The 15166-nt window shown below is 41.8% G+C and overlaps 1 protein-coding gene across 7 annotated transcripts in view; it reads right to left on the bottom strand.

The window, feature by feature from the left end:
• The window catches only part of Ccdc171 (coiled-coil domain containing 171), a 340735-nt gene that overhangs the window by 255757 nt on the left and 69812 nt on the right, over positions 1-15166 (bottom strand). For all 7 annotated transcript variants that reach the window (XM_006537992.3, XM_006537991.3, NM_001355378.1 and 4 more), the window contains 2 exons: positions 8687-8779; positions 6205-6365 (listed from right to left, as the gene is read on the bottom strand). In XM_006537992.3, coding sequence (XP_006538055.1) covers positions 6205-6365; positions 8687-8779 — 254 coding nt within the window. The remainder of the gene's footprint in view (positions 1-6204; positions 6366-8686; positions 8780-15166) is intronic.

Here is a 15166-nt window from a genome sequence, read left to right as displayed (position 1 = left end):
CATGCAGAGATACTAGCAATGAGCCACTGGGCTGACAGGACACACAGGAATGCAATAAAATACATGTGAAATGAAAGTAGAGAGAGAGAATGCTAGCATCAGAAGAGTTCAGCAGCTAACAGGGACCAGGAACTGGGGGCCAGAGGAGACTTAATTAAAATAAGGTGTCCATGAAGAAGCTACTTGGGACCCCAAGATCTTGCAACCCTGGTAAAAATCCATTATGTAACAGAAGAGGACAGCAAAACATGTGTAACATGAAAGAATGAGGGAGAACGTGGGAGGTAAGGATTCAAACATTGACGTGGACAGACATGGAGAAAAGGTAAGGAGTAAGTTAGCCCAAACTAAGAGTGCATGAAGAAGTCTTATGAAACCCTACTTGTTTACAAGCTAATTCAAAACTATTTCTTAAAAGGAAGTTTGACCAAGAACACCCACATGGTGGGCAATGCTGCTCTCAGCAGACATGGGTTATTAAATGGAAATCTCTGTGCAACACACAGGTCACCTTCTGTGCTGGGTAGTTTTTTTGTCAACTTCACAAGCTAGAGTCGAAGAAGGAGCCTCAACTGAGAAAATGCCTCCATCTGACTGACCTACCAGCAAAAATCTGTGGGGCATTTTCTTTATTAATAATTGGTGTGGGAGGTCCCAGCCCACTGTGGGTGCTGTCACCCTTAGGTAGGTGGTCCTGAGTTGTATTAAATAAATAAATAACTAAATAAATAAATAAATAAAGCTGAGCAAGTTGTGGAAATCAAGCCAATAAGCAGCATTCTGCCATTGTCTCGACATCAATTCCTGCCTCCAGGTTTCCATCCAGCTTGAGTTCCTACCTTGGCTTCCCTCCACACTGGGCTGTGATGCATGTGTGGAAGCCAAATAAACCCATCCTCCCCAAGTTGCTTTGGTCAGAGTGTGTATCACAGCAATAGAAAGAAAACCAAGAAACTTCCCATCAAATTACTGGTCAAAGAAGCTCCAGAGGAACCCAAGATAACATAGCTACTACCACTGCTATGGCTTCTAACAGAACTAGATATAAGATCCTATTGCTGAAGACACCACTCATGGGGTGCAGAACACAGAAAAGTCAGTATTGAAATGACTCTCCTTGATGGTTAGATTTCCTAGCACTGGAAGGTGGGACACAGGCTGATGAGGGAGAAAAGACATCACTTGTCTTGTCTAGCACTGAACCCTGAGTGCTACAACACGACCTGCCAACCAAGATGTGCCAACTGACACAACAGTAGCAATACCATTTATAGAGGTAAGCCTACCATAATAACCCAATTTCTTCACTGGAATTTTGACCTGATCCATAAGAGGAAATCCAAGCCTGGTGCTGTAAACATGGGCAAAACCCATGGCTACAGAAGTCATGGGCACCAGAGAAGAACTAATTGATGTTTTTCTAAATGGTTATGATGTCAAACTGCCTTCTAAATATATATATTTATTATATGTGTTTATATATAATATATATTACATTGATATATATATCAATAGATCTGTGCTGCTAGTCATAAAAGCTTCATTATCTAAGATTTATTTATTTATATTTTATGAATGATTTAGTCCACGTATGTTTGTGCACCATGTATATGCCAGAAGAGCTGGAGTTGTAGATGGTTGTGAGCTCATAAGTATGTTCTGATAACTAGGCTCAGGTCTTCTACAAGACCAGCAAATGCCCTTAACAACCCACCTGTCTCTCCAGCCACAGAAAGGCTTCTCATTGCAGTGAGTAGTAATTAAAGCACAGACACTGTTTCAAGTGCTAAGAGTAAGTCACTATGAGCAAGTAGCTTTATACATTTCAAAGAGGAGTCGAAAAAGACGTAAGGGCTGGAGGATGGAGATGAATCCTCAGGATCTCGTCTTCTGGACATGATATGGCTGTTGCACACAGGAACTCACCTCCACAGAATCAAGCCCATTAAAATTTCCATCATGGCCCAAGTAGGTGACAGCACACCCATACACATATGAGCACCTGTTGGCCTCAGTGGGTTAAAATATAAATAAGTAAGGGCTAGAGAGATGGCTTAGAGGTCCTAAGTTCAATTCCTGGGAAACATGTGGTGGTTCACAACCATCTGTAATGGGATGCTATGGCCTCTTCTGGTGTGTCTGAAGACAGCTACAGTGTACTCATATACATAAAATAAATCTTTTTTAATAAACAAATAAATACAAAAGGAAGGCACGAAGTTGAGAGGGAGATATCACAGAAAGTCATGGGAAGAGTGAAGAGAGAATATTATCAACACATGTCACATATATGTATAAATCTTTCAAGGAATAGATAAACTTTTTTTAGATGTAGTTCATGACTTTTGCCAAGTAAAAAAAAAATAAATATTATTGTAATGTTAAAAGAAAACAAAATCTCACTATTTTATAGGCTAACTAAAATTAAAATTCATTTTTTTAATGATTCTGAAGAGCGAGCCAGAAGTAGGAAATGAGGCAACTCATAGTCAGGGTCTGCACATGAAATGTCCCCCATGGGCCCCTGTGTTTGAACAGTCCCCAGCTGATGGTGATGTTCTAGAAGGCTGCAGAAACTTGGAGAGGTAAGGACTAGCTGAAGGAAGTGGTCACCAGGAATTAGGCTCTGAAGGCTATGTCCCAGCCCGTTTCCAAACTGAGCCCTGCACTTCCGGACTCAGTAAGATGTGACCAAGCAACCTCACATCCTCTGCCACGGACAAGAGTTGTCCCAGCACTGCATCTTTTCAAGCCTGAGCTGTGAGCTAAAATAAATCCATCCTTGCTCAATGTGGTGCATGCCTTCAAACCCAGCACTCAGGAAGCAGAGGAAGATGGATCTCTGTGAGGCCAGCCTGATCTACATTGTAAGTTCCTGAACAGCCAGGGCTATAAAAAAGAAACCAAAAACCATGTCTCAAAAAAGAAAACCAAAACCATAATTATCATCATCATCATCACCATCATCATCATTATCATCATCATCATCACCATCATCATCATCTATCCTTCCTTAGATGGCTCAGAGGTTAAGAGCACTGACTGTTCTTCCTGAGAGGTCCTGAGCTCAATTCCCAGCAACCACATGGTGGCTCACAACCATCTGTAATGGGATCTGATGCCCTCTTCTGGTGTGTCTGGAGACAACAACAGTGTACTCATATATAAAATAAATAAATCTTTCAAAAAAAAAAAAAGATGCTTTTGTCAGCACACAGTCAGTACTCACTCACTTATACACTCTGATCCCTCAAGCAATAGCATCCGCATCACACCACACAAAGCAGACGCTTTCACATTACACAAGGAAAGAAGCAATGGGACGGGAGAAGAGATCCATAGGAACCGTTGTGAGCACAGGACTTAAGCTGTTAAGCTGTCAGTACTACAGTTGTTATTAACTTGTATTGTTATAACACAATTACATGGAAATAACAGACAGCTAAGGGCATGGATTCATCATCTGCTTTCACTGTGATGATACAAATGATAAAATAACTTTAAAAGAAGAAAAGTAAGATAACTCATTGGTTTAAAACATCTGATGCTAAGTCATAGTTCGATCCTTAAAACCCACATGTTGGAGAAAACCAACTCCTGTAAGTTGTTTTCTGACCTCCACAAGGATGCCATGGTGTGCACACACACACACAAGCATACAGGTATGCACACACACACACACACACACACACTAAATAAAAATGTTAAAATTTTTAAATTAAAAAATGAGAAAGATGTCCACAGTTGTATAAGTTTCAGACCATGGTAAGCTGACTTCTTTGCTCATGGGCCCAGAGTAAGACAAAATGTCATGGCAAAGAGAATGTGGTGACGAAGCTGCAAGCATCATAAGCAGCCAGGAGGCAGAGGGAACCTGAAAAGTACTGGAGACGCATCACACCCTTCAAAGAAACACCTGCAGCCACCTACTTCCTCCTCTCCCCAAAATGATGTGAAATTATAAATCCATCAACAGATTAGCCCTTTAATTGGGTCAGAGTCCTCAGGAAGCAGACACAGACTAGGCCCTCAGCATATTACCCTTTTTGGAGACACTTCCTATCCAAACTGTAACAGGGTCATCATATAAAAGACCTAGAGGACTTGGTCACGAGTACCTAGAATTGTCAACTGATACTTGCAAGAATAAAAAATTTGAGCAAAACTTCCAACCTCAAAAACAGAAATAATAGCAAAACAAAACTTCAGGAAAGAATTTCCTTGGGAGCCCAACTACAAGCCAACACTGGTGAGAGACCGTAAAGGCAGACATCCTGGAAGCCCCAGCCCATGGAGGCTCCTCTACATGAAAGAGAACCATCTACCTTCTGCTTTGATTTTGATAGGGAAAGGAACTTATTAGTTCATCAAAGATGTTTATTATCTCATTAATCTAAATCTTTTAGCCACTGAGAGCCCAAACTGTGTTCTTGGCAGGTTTACTTCTTACATCAAACAAAACTAAAGAAATATACTAGACTTTTCATAAAAGTTCTTCATATATATTTCTATGCTGCTTAATACTTAAACATACATTTGAATATTTAAAAGCATTCAAACATTAAATGTGCAGATTCAAGCAATGATTAAGTAAAATAAATGAAACTAACCTGAGATTAACATATACAGAATATGATCCTAGAGAAGGCAAGAAAATTCAGCTACAGGCCAGTGAGATGACTCAGCAAGTATAGCGCTTGCCACACAAGCCTGGAGACCTGAGTTCAAAATCCTGAAGCCACATAAAGATGAAAGAACACTGACTCGCCAAAGTTTTCTTTTGATGTCTACTAATATGCCCCAGCAAATAGTAATAAAGAAAACAAATTTTAAGAGAAGAAAAGAAGTCTTGGTTAAGAAGAACATTTTAAGCTATAGCTACAACACAAGGCTGTGGTCCCAGAGACTAGGACGGCTGAAGGAGAAGCTTCCAACTTTGAGGGCTACCTACACTACACTAAAAAGTCCACAACCAGCCCAGGCAGTCATATGGGACTCCAACTCAATACAAAAGTAGAATACAGAATTAGGTGTGATATCATGAATCTTAGCAAGAGGCACAGGCAGGCAGATTTCTGTAAGTTTGAGGCCAGCCTGGTCAACATAGCTAGTTCTAGGCCAGCCAGAGATACACTGGATATACTCTGCCAGAATAAACACACATACAGAGAGAGACAGAGAGACAGAGACAGAGACAGAACAAACCTTCCAATGATGTTGTAATTCTTATTTTGGGGACAATGGTTTGAAATTGCTACTATTAAGATATTTTTTGAACCATATTAAAATCTTCCATTTATATAGTAGTTCATAGAACTTTCAAGATGAAGATGAGCTAGAAAAGGATGAGGCCCATGGGAGTCAGATGCAACACCCACTTGTGAACTGTGAGTCCTCGCCCTCATTAAGACTCTATTTTCATGTCTGAAAAGCTGGTATTAAAGGGGAGAGGAGAAAGTTCAGTCAGTAACGTGCACACCAACCCCACAAGCCTGAGGCCCTGAGCTGAGGCATGTAACTGCAGCTCAGGGGGAACAGGGGCAGCTAGATCTCCGGGGCTCGCCAACCAACCAGCCCAGCTGAATCAGTGGGCTCCCAGTTCAGAAGGTCCAGGATAATAACATGGAGAGCAAATGAGGAAGACCTTCCATGTCAGTCTCCAGTTTCAAGATGCATATGCACAGATGCGACACACAAACACATGCACACTTGTATCACACACACACAAATACACCACCACCACCACCACTACCACGATGTAGGATGTTAGGTTAGTTAAATGAAACTATTTGGTAGCCATGTACAAATTGAACCCTAATGCGTGTTTCTTTCCCACCAGTTCTAACATTATTGCAACTACTATTATTTCTGCAGTTCAAAGAAATTCTAAGCATTATCTCCCCATGTAGCTTATAAATCAAGATGTTTAAGATGCCACTATATTAACAAAAATGCATATACATTAACATATTTACTTTCAGTGTATAAATGCACTTCTGGGACTTCTTAGGACACTCCAGAGCAAGAGAGCACCCCCACACTTACCTTCAAGGGCATCTGCATCTGTCTTATGAAGGCCTTTGCTCCTTGGTCTACCTCGGACATTAATAGCAGCTCAGTATTCGTATACAAAGTGCTACATACTCACACTCAGCACTCACAGAACCTTCGCCCAGACTTAGACCTTTCCCATATGATACTCACAAGTTCAGCTTTGCACAGCTCTCCTGTGTGTTTTGCTTCTCTCGCTCATATGCACTCTCAACCTCTTTGAATTCGTTCTTGATCATTTCCAGGTCAGCCACAGCCTCTGCCTGGCTGGCTTTTTCTACTTGTAAAGCTCCTTCAAGGTCTCGAATCCGTAACTACAAGATGGCAGAGAAGTAAACTTTTCCATTAATTGATTAATTTATTTATTTATTCACTTTACATCCCAATCAGAGCACCCACCCCCTGCCCGCCCCTTCACCTCTGGGAAGGAGGAGGACACTCTCAGGGAACCAACCCACCCTGGCACCTCAAGTCACTGCAGTACTAGGTACATCCTCCCCCATCAGGGCCAGACAAGACAGCCCAGTTAGGGGAGCAGGATTCAGAGTCAGGCAACAGAGTCAGGGTAAGGCCCTGCTCCAGACATTAGGGGACAGCATGAAGACCAAGGTGCACACCAGCTACATATGTTTAGAGGAAGGTGGGCACAGAGACTCACAGCCAAACATTAGACGGAGAAGTGATTTTTTTAAAAGCTAAGAAATGTTTGTTTCCATTTTAAATTAAATAGACTATTTCATCAACAACAGATTTTGTCATTTATCTAAACATTTCTTTCTTTCTGTTGTTTTAAAAGAAAATAAACAAGGTAGTTTTAAACCCTAGATCCTCCTGCCTCTGCCTCCTTCATGAAATTCTACCAGGCTATACCAGCATGCATTCAAGCAACATTATACGGACCCAACAGGTTTTACACAGTAATATGTCTATATACAAATACTTATTGTACATATCGCATACAATACCAATTAATGAAAATAGAGGTAATGAATTAAGACAGCAGGGAGTGGCATATGAGATTTGGAGGGAAGAAATGGAAGGCAGAAATGTAATTAAATTACAATCTCAAAAATAGAATCTTAATGCAGAAAAGTCTAAAAACTTAGAAGCAAAAGTGTAGGATCCTTTTTAAAGCATCCAATGGGACAAGGTGTAGAAGATGAAGACGAGATACAGAAGCAGGATGATGCTGTCTCGCTGTCTTTGCCTTCTAATGCATTCACGGGTTTTTTTTATAAAATATCTTAAATGGTTTTGAAAACGAAAAGAAACGTTATGACATAAATATAATTATAAGCTTAAACGAGATGGCTCAGAGGGTAAAGGCACTTGCCACCCAGCCTAATTACCTGAGTCACCAGGACCTACACGGCAGAGGATAGAATCAGCTCCCACAAGCTGTTCATTCTGACCTTCACATGGGCATTGTGGCATGCACACACCCACGCACACATGCACGTACACACATATACACATATAATGCAACTTCAAATTTAAAAACATATATAAGCTTAAACAGAGCGCTTTGCCCCTGTAGACTTCTTTCCTATAGAAGAGGAACCTCTACAGTCAAACAGCCCTGTCTGATGGAAATATTCGTAGTGATGTGACATGATAACTTAGATTTCATTTAATATAATCTGGAAGTAAACAGTTCAGGGGATAATTACAAATCACAACTAGCCTGAGGTAGGTTTACAGCTGGGAGAATGGGTGAACCTCGAGTTGATTTTAATAGTCTGCCAACTTTTGCATGTATTTGAAGTTTTGCAGAATACGACATCTTAAAATTAGATGCCTGTGTCTACCAACAGCAGAACAAATATACAAAGTGTATTTTCTCAAAACAATGATATATAGCTGTTGAATAGCTGCATACCACTTTAAGAAAAATGTACCGTTCATCCATCCTGAAGAAAGCAAACTCCAGACCAGTACACAGAATGCTAAACCTGGACAAACGGTGAAAAGAACAAAAACAAGCAGACAAGGGAAGAACTAATTACCCTGTAAAGTGCCAAGTGGTAATACTTTATGTGTTTCAAGATGCTGCCATTTGGATGATGAATCCAAGTATCAAAGCCTCATGCCCAGAATGGCACTACCAGGTGGTCCTACAGACCATCGGGAGATGGGGTCGTGGAGGAGGCCCTGGCATCAACAAGAGTGGACTAATGAGACCCTGCTTCTTCATCCTCTCTTGCCTTGCCTCCCAGCCCACCAAGTGGGAGGTGGGTGCACTCCCTCCATGGTGTGGTGCCTCACCAGAAAACCACACAAGTGGTGCATGAGCCAAACAGACGTGATCTCTTTATAGGTAAGGTTCTTAGGTAGGGTCATCTCCTGTGTTCCACTGTAGTCACAGAAAGCCAACTGATCTTGCTGCTGTGAGCACTGTGTTCTTCCATCACAGTACAAATACAGCCACACATGAGACAAGACCTAAGGGCAGGCAGTGGTGATACCCTGGTCTGAGGCTATAGTGTGCCAACATCACCCCTAACAGAGATCCAAACTGGTACCCTGACCCTAACCACAGTGTCACAGCAGTATGCTACCATTCCCAACACAGACCTTAGTTTCCTAGCTGCTGCAACCTGAGAAAATTTATGCCAAACACACGAATGCAACTTACCTGAATAATTTCAGAATTAAATTTTGATTCCAAATGTGCTGCTCTTTCTGCTTCAATATTCTCTTCCAACTTCCTCACCCTCAGAGTGGTTGCCTAAAAACAAGTTAAGTTCAAACTCATTAACATCGGCATTAAAAAGCCCCTAGAGAATGCCAATCACAGGATTATAACTAACACTTTAGATGGCTTAAGCTGTGTAGCCAACCTAGAACCCACGATCCTTCTGCCTCAGCATCCCAAGTCCTAGTATTACAGGTGTATCTAGCCCCACATCTCATCCTTTGCGGGAAGGGGGTGTAAAAGCGATGCCCGAGAAGACTGCTCCAAAGCCTTGCTTCTTTTTCTTTTTTTTAATCTTATTGAGGTACGATCTCCATGTAATCAATTAGGAAGAAACTCTACTTCCAGGCACACACTTCCATGGCAGCTGCTACAGCACAGAACATAGACTTGGCTAGTTCCCTTCTGTCCCATGGTCCTCTCTAGACACGATGTGGGGCCTGCATTCCGAGGAGTCATTCTGCATCATTCTGTGTTTCAAAGCACACAACATACAAGGTACTTGTGTACACCGCGCTCTTTGCTTTATTTAGATTTGACAGCCATATCAGTACTGTTTTCTCCTTCAGATGGTCTCCCAGTGTAGACCTAGTGGGGCTGGAGCTCACAAAGATGTGGCTGCCCCAGCCTCCCAAGTGCTGGGATTAAATGCACTTCTACCACACCCAGTCCTTTCAATATTTATTTAAGATGTATTTTTTTTATTTCTTTAAATTATGTGTAGGGGGACCCAGGTGCAAGTGAATGCAGTGTCTGTGGTGGCCAAAGAGTCTGGGTCCCCTTAGAGTCTGAGTTATAGGCAATTGCTGAGTTACCCAATGTTGGTGCCAGGAATCAAGCCTGGGCAGCAATTGTTTTCAAGTGCTGGGTCCTCTCTCTAACCATCCTTATCAATATGTCTGAATGACTTATCACACTAGAAAATAAGTCTCCAGAGGCAGAAAACAGTAATTCTGATATGAAAACTATAGATGGTATAAATCCAAAAGACAAAGGAATCTGTCTATAACATCATCTTTTTCCCCCTTTTATATGGATTTACGAGACAGGGTTTCTCTGCGTAGCTCTGGCTGTCCTGGAACTCACTTTGTAGACAAGGCTGGCCTCAAACTCAGAGATCTGCCTGCCTCTGCCTCCCTTACAGCTACACTGCCCAGCTAGCATAGTCTTCTTAAAGGTAAAATTTTGACATCTGTATCCTCTAATGCTGGATTATTTTGAGAAAGAAGTATTCCATTCAAAAATGAATCTAGTAAATATTAATAGTCTAACGTGGAAATTCAAACAAAACATTCAAAAGTGGGAGAGGATTAAATCTGAATACTTGATAAAAACTAAAGAATATATATTCCTACGATATACTTTATGTGTATGAATGGCTTGCCTGCATGTTTGTAAGTATGCCCTCAGAGGTTAGCTGAGGGTGTTGGATGCCCTGGAACTGGAGTTATGGAGGGTTATGAGCCACCATGTAGGTCCTAGGAACAAACCCTAGGCCCTGCTGAAGAGCACCGAGTGCTCTTCAGCACTGAGCCATCTCCCCAGCCCTTATTATCACGTATAAACGTATGGGAAATACTGATAGTTTAAACTTTCTATCTCTTTGAAATGTAAACCAGAGCATCCATGAAATTATATTTGGATTAGTTTTAAATATATCCAGGCTGACATGAATATGGACCACTGCGGATAACTATTATTGAAGAGACAGGCATGTAGGGATGGTCATTATGGGATGGTCATGATGGGGTGCTTTCATACTGAATGCTTGGAATTCTCCATAGAGCACCTTTAAAGGTTATTTAGATTTATTTTATGTGTCTGAGTGTTTTACAAGCGTGTGCATGCCTGGTGCCCACCAAGGTCAGAAGAGGGCTTTAGGTCCTTGGAGATTGAGTTACAGACGACCGGCTTGGTGCAAGAACAAGCGCTCTTAACTTCTGAGCTTTCCCTCCAGCCCCAAGATAACAGCTGATTTTTTTTATTTTAGGTTTTTTGTGTTGTTTTGGTTTTTGTTATTGTTACTGTTTTTGCTGGTTTTGTTTTGACACAGGGTCTCTGTGTGTACCCCTGGCTATCCTGGAACTCCCTATATAGACCTGGCTGGCCTCGAACTCACAGAGACCCACCCACCTCTGCCTCTCGAGTACTAGGATTAAAGGCATTTGCCACCATGCCTGACTAGATTTTTTTTTTTACGTGTATGCTTTGTCTGCTTGTAAATGATGTACAGCATTTATGTGCCTAGAACCTGAGAAGGTCAAGAGAGGGTAGCAGATTCCCTGGACCTGGCGTTACAGATAGTTATGAACCACAACGCAGTGCTGGGAATGGAACCCAGGTACTCTAGAAGCATTTAACTGGGGGGCTTGCTTACAGATTCGGAGGGTTAGTCCATGATCATCACGGCAGGGAGCATGGCAGCAGGCAGGCAGGCATGGTGCTCGAACAGTAGCTAAGAGCTTACATCTGACCCCACGGGATGAAGACAGAAAGAAACTGGGCCTGGCATGAACTTTTGAAACCTGAAAGCTGACCCCCAAGTAACACACCTTATCCACAAGGTCTCGCCTCCTAGTCTTTCGTAAACAGTCTACCAACTTGGAAGCAAACATTCAAAATATATAACCTTACTGGAGCCATTTCAATCAAACCACCACATACACACATAAATATAAGCAAAATAATACAAAAGGTGTAACAACGACCTAAGTTCTGTTCCCCATTGTTGAAAAACAGTTCCTTTCATATTTGACTTTATATTCTCAGAACAAGAGACTCCACAAGTTGTGTACATAAACCATGATACATAGTATAGCAGAGAAATTCTTATGCATAGCACAGACTACAGTGAACAACAACCTGGGAAGACCTATACTAATAAAAAAAATTGTATAGGGGCTCAGCAGTTCACAGCATTGGCTGCTTTTCCAGAGGTCCTGAGAGCAATTCCCAGCACCAACGTGGCGGCTCATAACTGTCTATATCTGTAGTTCCGTGGAATCTGATGCCTTCTTCTGATATGCAAATGTACAGGCGGACAGAACATCCATATACATAAAACACATAAATAAACAAATCTTCTTTTAAAATTATGTAAACCTTACAAGTTGTAATTGGTTTTGTCAATATGCAATATATTCATTTTACATTATGTGGCTCAGGAGGCTAGAAAACAGCCCCTGGGCAGTGAGACCAAGATACTTAAAGGACAGAGAAATGAAATTAGTCTAACAATATCTAAGTATTTTTCTCAGGTGCCAAAAAGTGTATTTTTTAATCAAAATAATGATTCCTATATTTAGGAATTGCATACACAAATACATGTATACACATGTATGCACATGTGTGAAGAGACCAGAGTGCAACCTTGGGTGTTATTTCTCTTATATTTTTGGTTGTGAGCCTAGCCTTTAACGGCTGAGCCATCTCTCCAGCCCAGGTGTTATTTCTCAAGCACCATCTTGAGTTCCAAGTACCAGTTTTTTAAAAGTCAAATAATTTATTAGCACATAGAACCCGCCAGAAAAACATTGCCTTGTGGTCTGTTGGGAAAGAGCAAAGGTCGTGCCTCTACTTGGTCAGTATCTTAGGCGTGCACTTCTAAATCCCAGCCCGGGTGCGTAACCCTCATTTTCATAGCAGCAGAATATGGTATTATATATAGGGTTAGGTGGGTGGGGCAGCCCTGCTACTCATTTTCAACACTGAAGCTCAAGTCATTCCATGGTTCTCACTTTAATAAAACTCAAGCAGATGGTGCGCTCTCTATCCACAGGAGCAGTGACTAAGGAACCGTTGGTCCCCACTTCCCTGGTCTGCGGTGGAGGAAGGGCAGGCCAGGCAGGCCTGAGGCACAGTCTTTATTGTGTTGACACCAGGCGTCCACTGGTCGTGAGGACCTCTGTGAACTTGCAGATTTTCTTCTCCACATTCTTTTCTGCCTGTTTCAGTAGCCTCAGGAGCTACTTCTTCTGATCGTGGATCTTAGCCTTTTTTTCCTTCCGTTTCCCCTCCAGAGTGGCTGCCACTGCCTAGTACTTCCACCTGACCTCATGAGCCAGACGCCCCAGGTAAGCAAACTTTCTGGTAGGCTTCAGCCACACAACCTTGCGGGTGACCGGGACCACCATCCGCTTTTTCTTGCCATAGGGTGGAGGGATCCCACCCAACACCTTGAGGTGCTCCAGGGCAGCCTGGCCTCTCTCGGTCTCGTGGGGGGCAGCATGCCTCACACAGTGGGCCAAAAAAATGTGGCTTCGGGCTAGGAAATCATAGGGGCTTCTCCGCCCAGAAGAGGCCTCGGCCATCCAGGACTAGAACCTGCCCTTCCGCCATCTTCGGCAGCCGCCTGGGCTCTAGTAACATTTTTTGGTTTGGTTTGTGTTTAAGGTTTTAGAGGAAGGTTGAGACAGGCCCTCCAGTGGGCCTGGAGCTCAGCAAGCAGGTCAACCCAGGGACCTGACCGTTTCCATAGCCCCAGGCGGGGGTCAAATGCAAGGGAAGTGCTTTAACCAGCTGAGCTCTCTCCTTGGTCTCATAGTTTATTAAATACAGTTTATAATTCTGTATTAAAGAATCAACAACATGTTTTTATTTCTTATACACATAATCCAGTCACTAGTTACTAATCTGGATCCCACTCAAAAACATCAAGTTACAGTTCCAGGTTTCCAGGACAGAACAAGATGAAACAGGCTGAAATAATAAGCTGGAGATCACATGTTTTTTTTTTCACATCTTCCCATTTTGAATGAAGTGTGCTAAAGAAAACAAATTTACATGCTGTTTATTATAACTTTCGCTATCAATAAATCAGCAAGGCAGTAAAAAAATAACCAAGACTTTAGGCAAACACCTCCCAAGAGTGGGACTTGTTGATAGGCATAATTAAATAAATGCACTCATAATCTTTTTTTAATCTTCCAGTCTGGTGAAATAACTCTTATGTCCAGCAGAGGGTGCTATAGCAACACCAACGTACAATTCTCTCCACTTTCTCTCTCTCTCTCTCTCTCTCTCACACACACACACACACACACACACACACACACACACACACACACATCCTGTAATACAAAGAATGCTGATACAAGTAACAGATATTTAATTCTAACAATCACAACCTTAGTGGCACAAAGTGTAACATAATTCTGATTAAAGTTCAAATTCAATCCAAAGTCTTAAATTTAACTACATATAAGTTAGTTATCTATAAGTAGCTTAGCCAATAATAAAATATTATAATATAATGCATCCTTTTACTAACGCTGAGAACAATGGGCTTCTATAATCACATAAAGCCAAACATGGTTCTTTGATTTTTTTACATTTAATTATTGGGGTGGTATGTATATGCAAAGGTCAAGAGACAGCTGGCAGGAGCCGGTTCTCTCCTCCCACCATGTGCGGTTTAGGACTCAAACTCGGGTCACCAGGCTCGGTAGTAGATGCCTTTACTTGTGGAGCCATTTTGCCAGCTCAAGTATGTAATCCCTCCTATAATACATACTTTGCTTTTCATCTGATGATTGACAGGTCCTTTATCACAACATACTAGCTGAGAGACTTTTAGCCTAGGAAATACTATGGGTCAACAGAACTCTTTTTATCTTACTTGCATATCACTAAATCATATTAAGCATAACCAGGTCGCCTTTCACTCTTAAGGAAGTGAGTTTTCATCCTTCAAACACAACAACGTCAAGAAGGTTGTCTCCTGCCCAGCCTTGGCTTGTATTCCTTATCACAAGCCAGGCCTGAGCTGCCAATCCAGTTCAGCACCAGAACTAAGCAAGCTCACCCAGATGTTCCCCACGCTGCATCTGTCCCTACCCTGCAGCTTGAATGGATTCCAAAAGGTCCATCACAGTTAGGAAAGTACTTGTCAGTGAGTGATCAAAGTCTGAACAGGAGAGCCGAGACCACTATACTCCTTTCTCCTCAAATACAATACATTTTAGCTTAGGAGTCTATATGTGAACTATAAGGAGTAGTTGAGGAAAACTTTCTGTACACTAAATAATATAAATCTCACTAAATAAACAGCAAGAAGACTGGGGCAGACTGCTCGCCCAAATACCCATCACTTAGCCACTGCTCGCTGGCGCCCCATACAGGACCATGTCCTAGATATTTGTAGCCTGCTGCAGAATAGCAACAAATCATGTCAGTGGAAAGTGATGATTTTTCCAGACTTCATCATCTGCTAACTCCTATTAGTGAACAACTTTTTATGTAACCAATATGGTGAAAATCCATCTTGTAAAGCTGATTCTGAGCTTGTGATTAATCGTCACAAATGGACTAATTCTATAATGGCTGTTCAATAATCCACTTTGTTATATTTTAAAGGCTAATTTATTATACATTCATTAACATTTAGCCACAATACTATTTCACACCTGGAGGAGGAAAAAC

This window comes from Mus musculus, chromosome 4, assembly GCF_000001635.26.
Source record: "Mus musculus strain C57BL/6J chromosome 4, GRCm38.p6 C57BL/6J".
NCBI classification, from domain to species: domain Eukaryota; kingdom Metazoa; phylum Chordata; class Mammalia; order Rodentia; family Muridae; genus Mus; species Mus musculus.
This window is presented reverse-complemented; position numbering and strand designations above follow the sequence as displayed.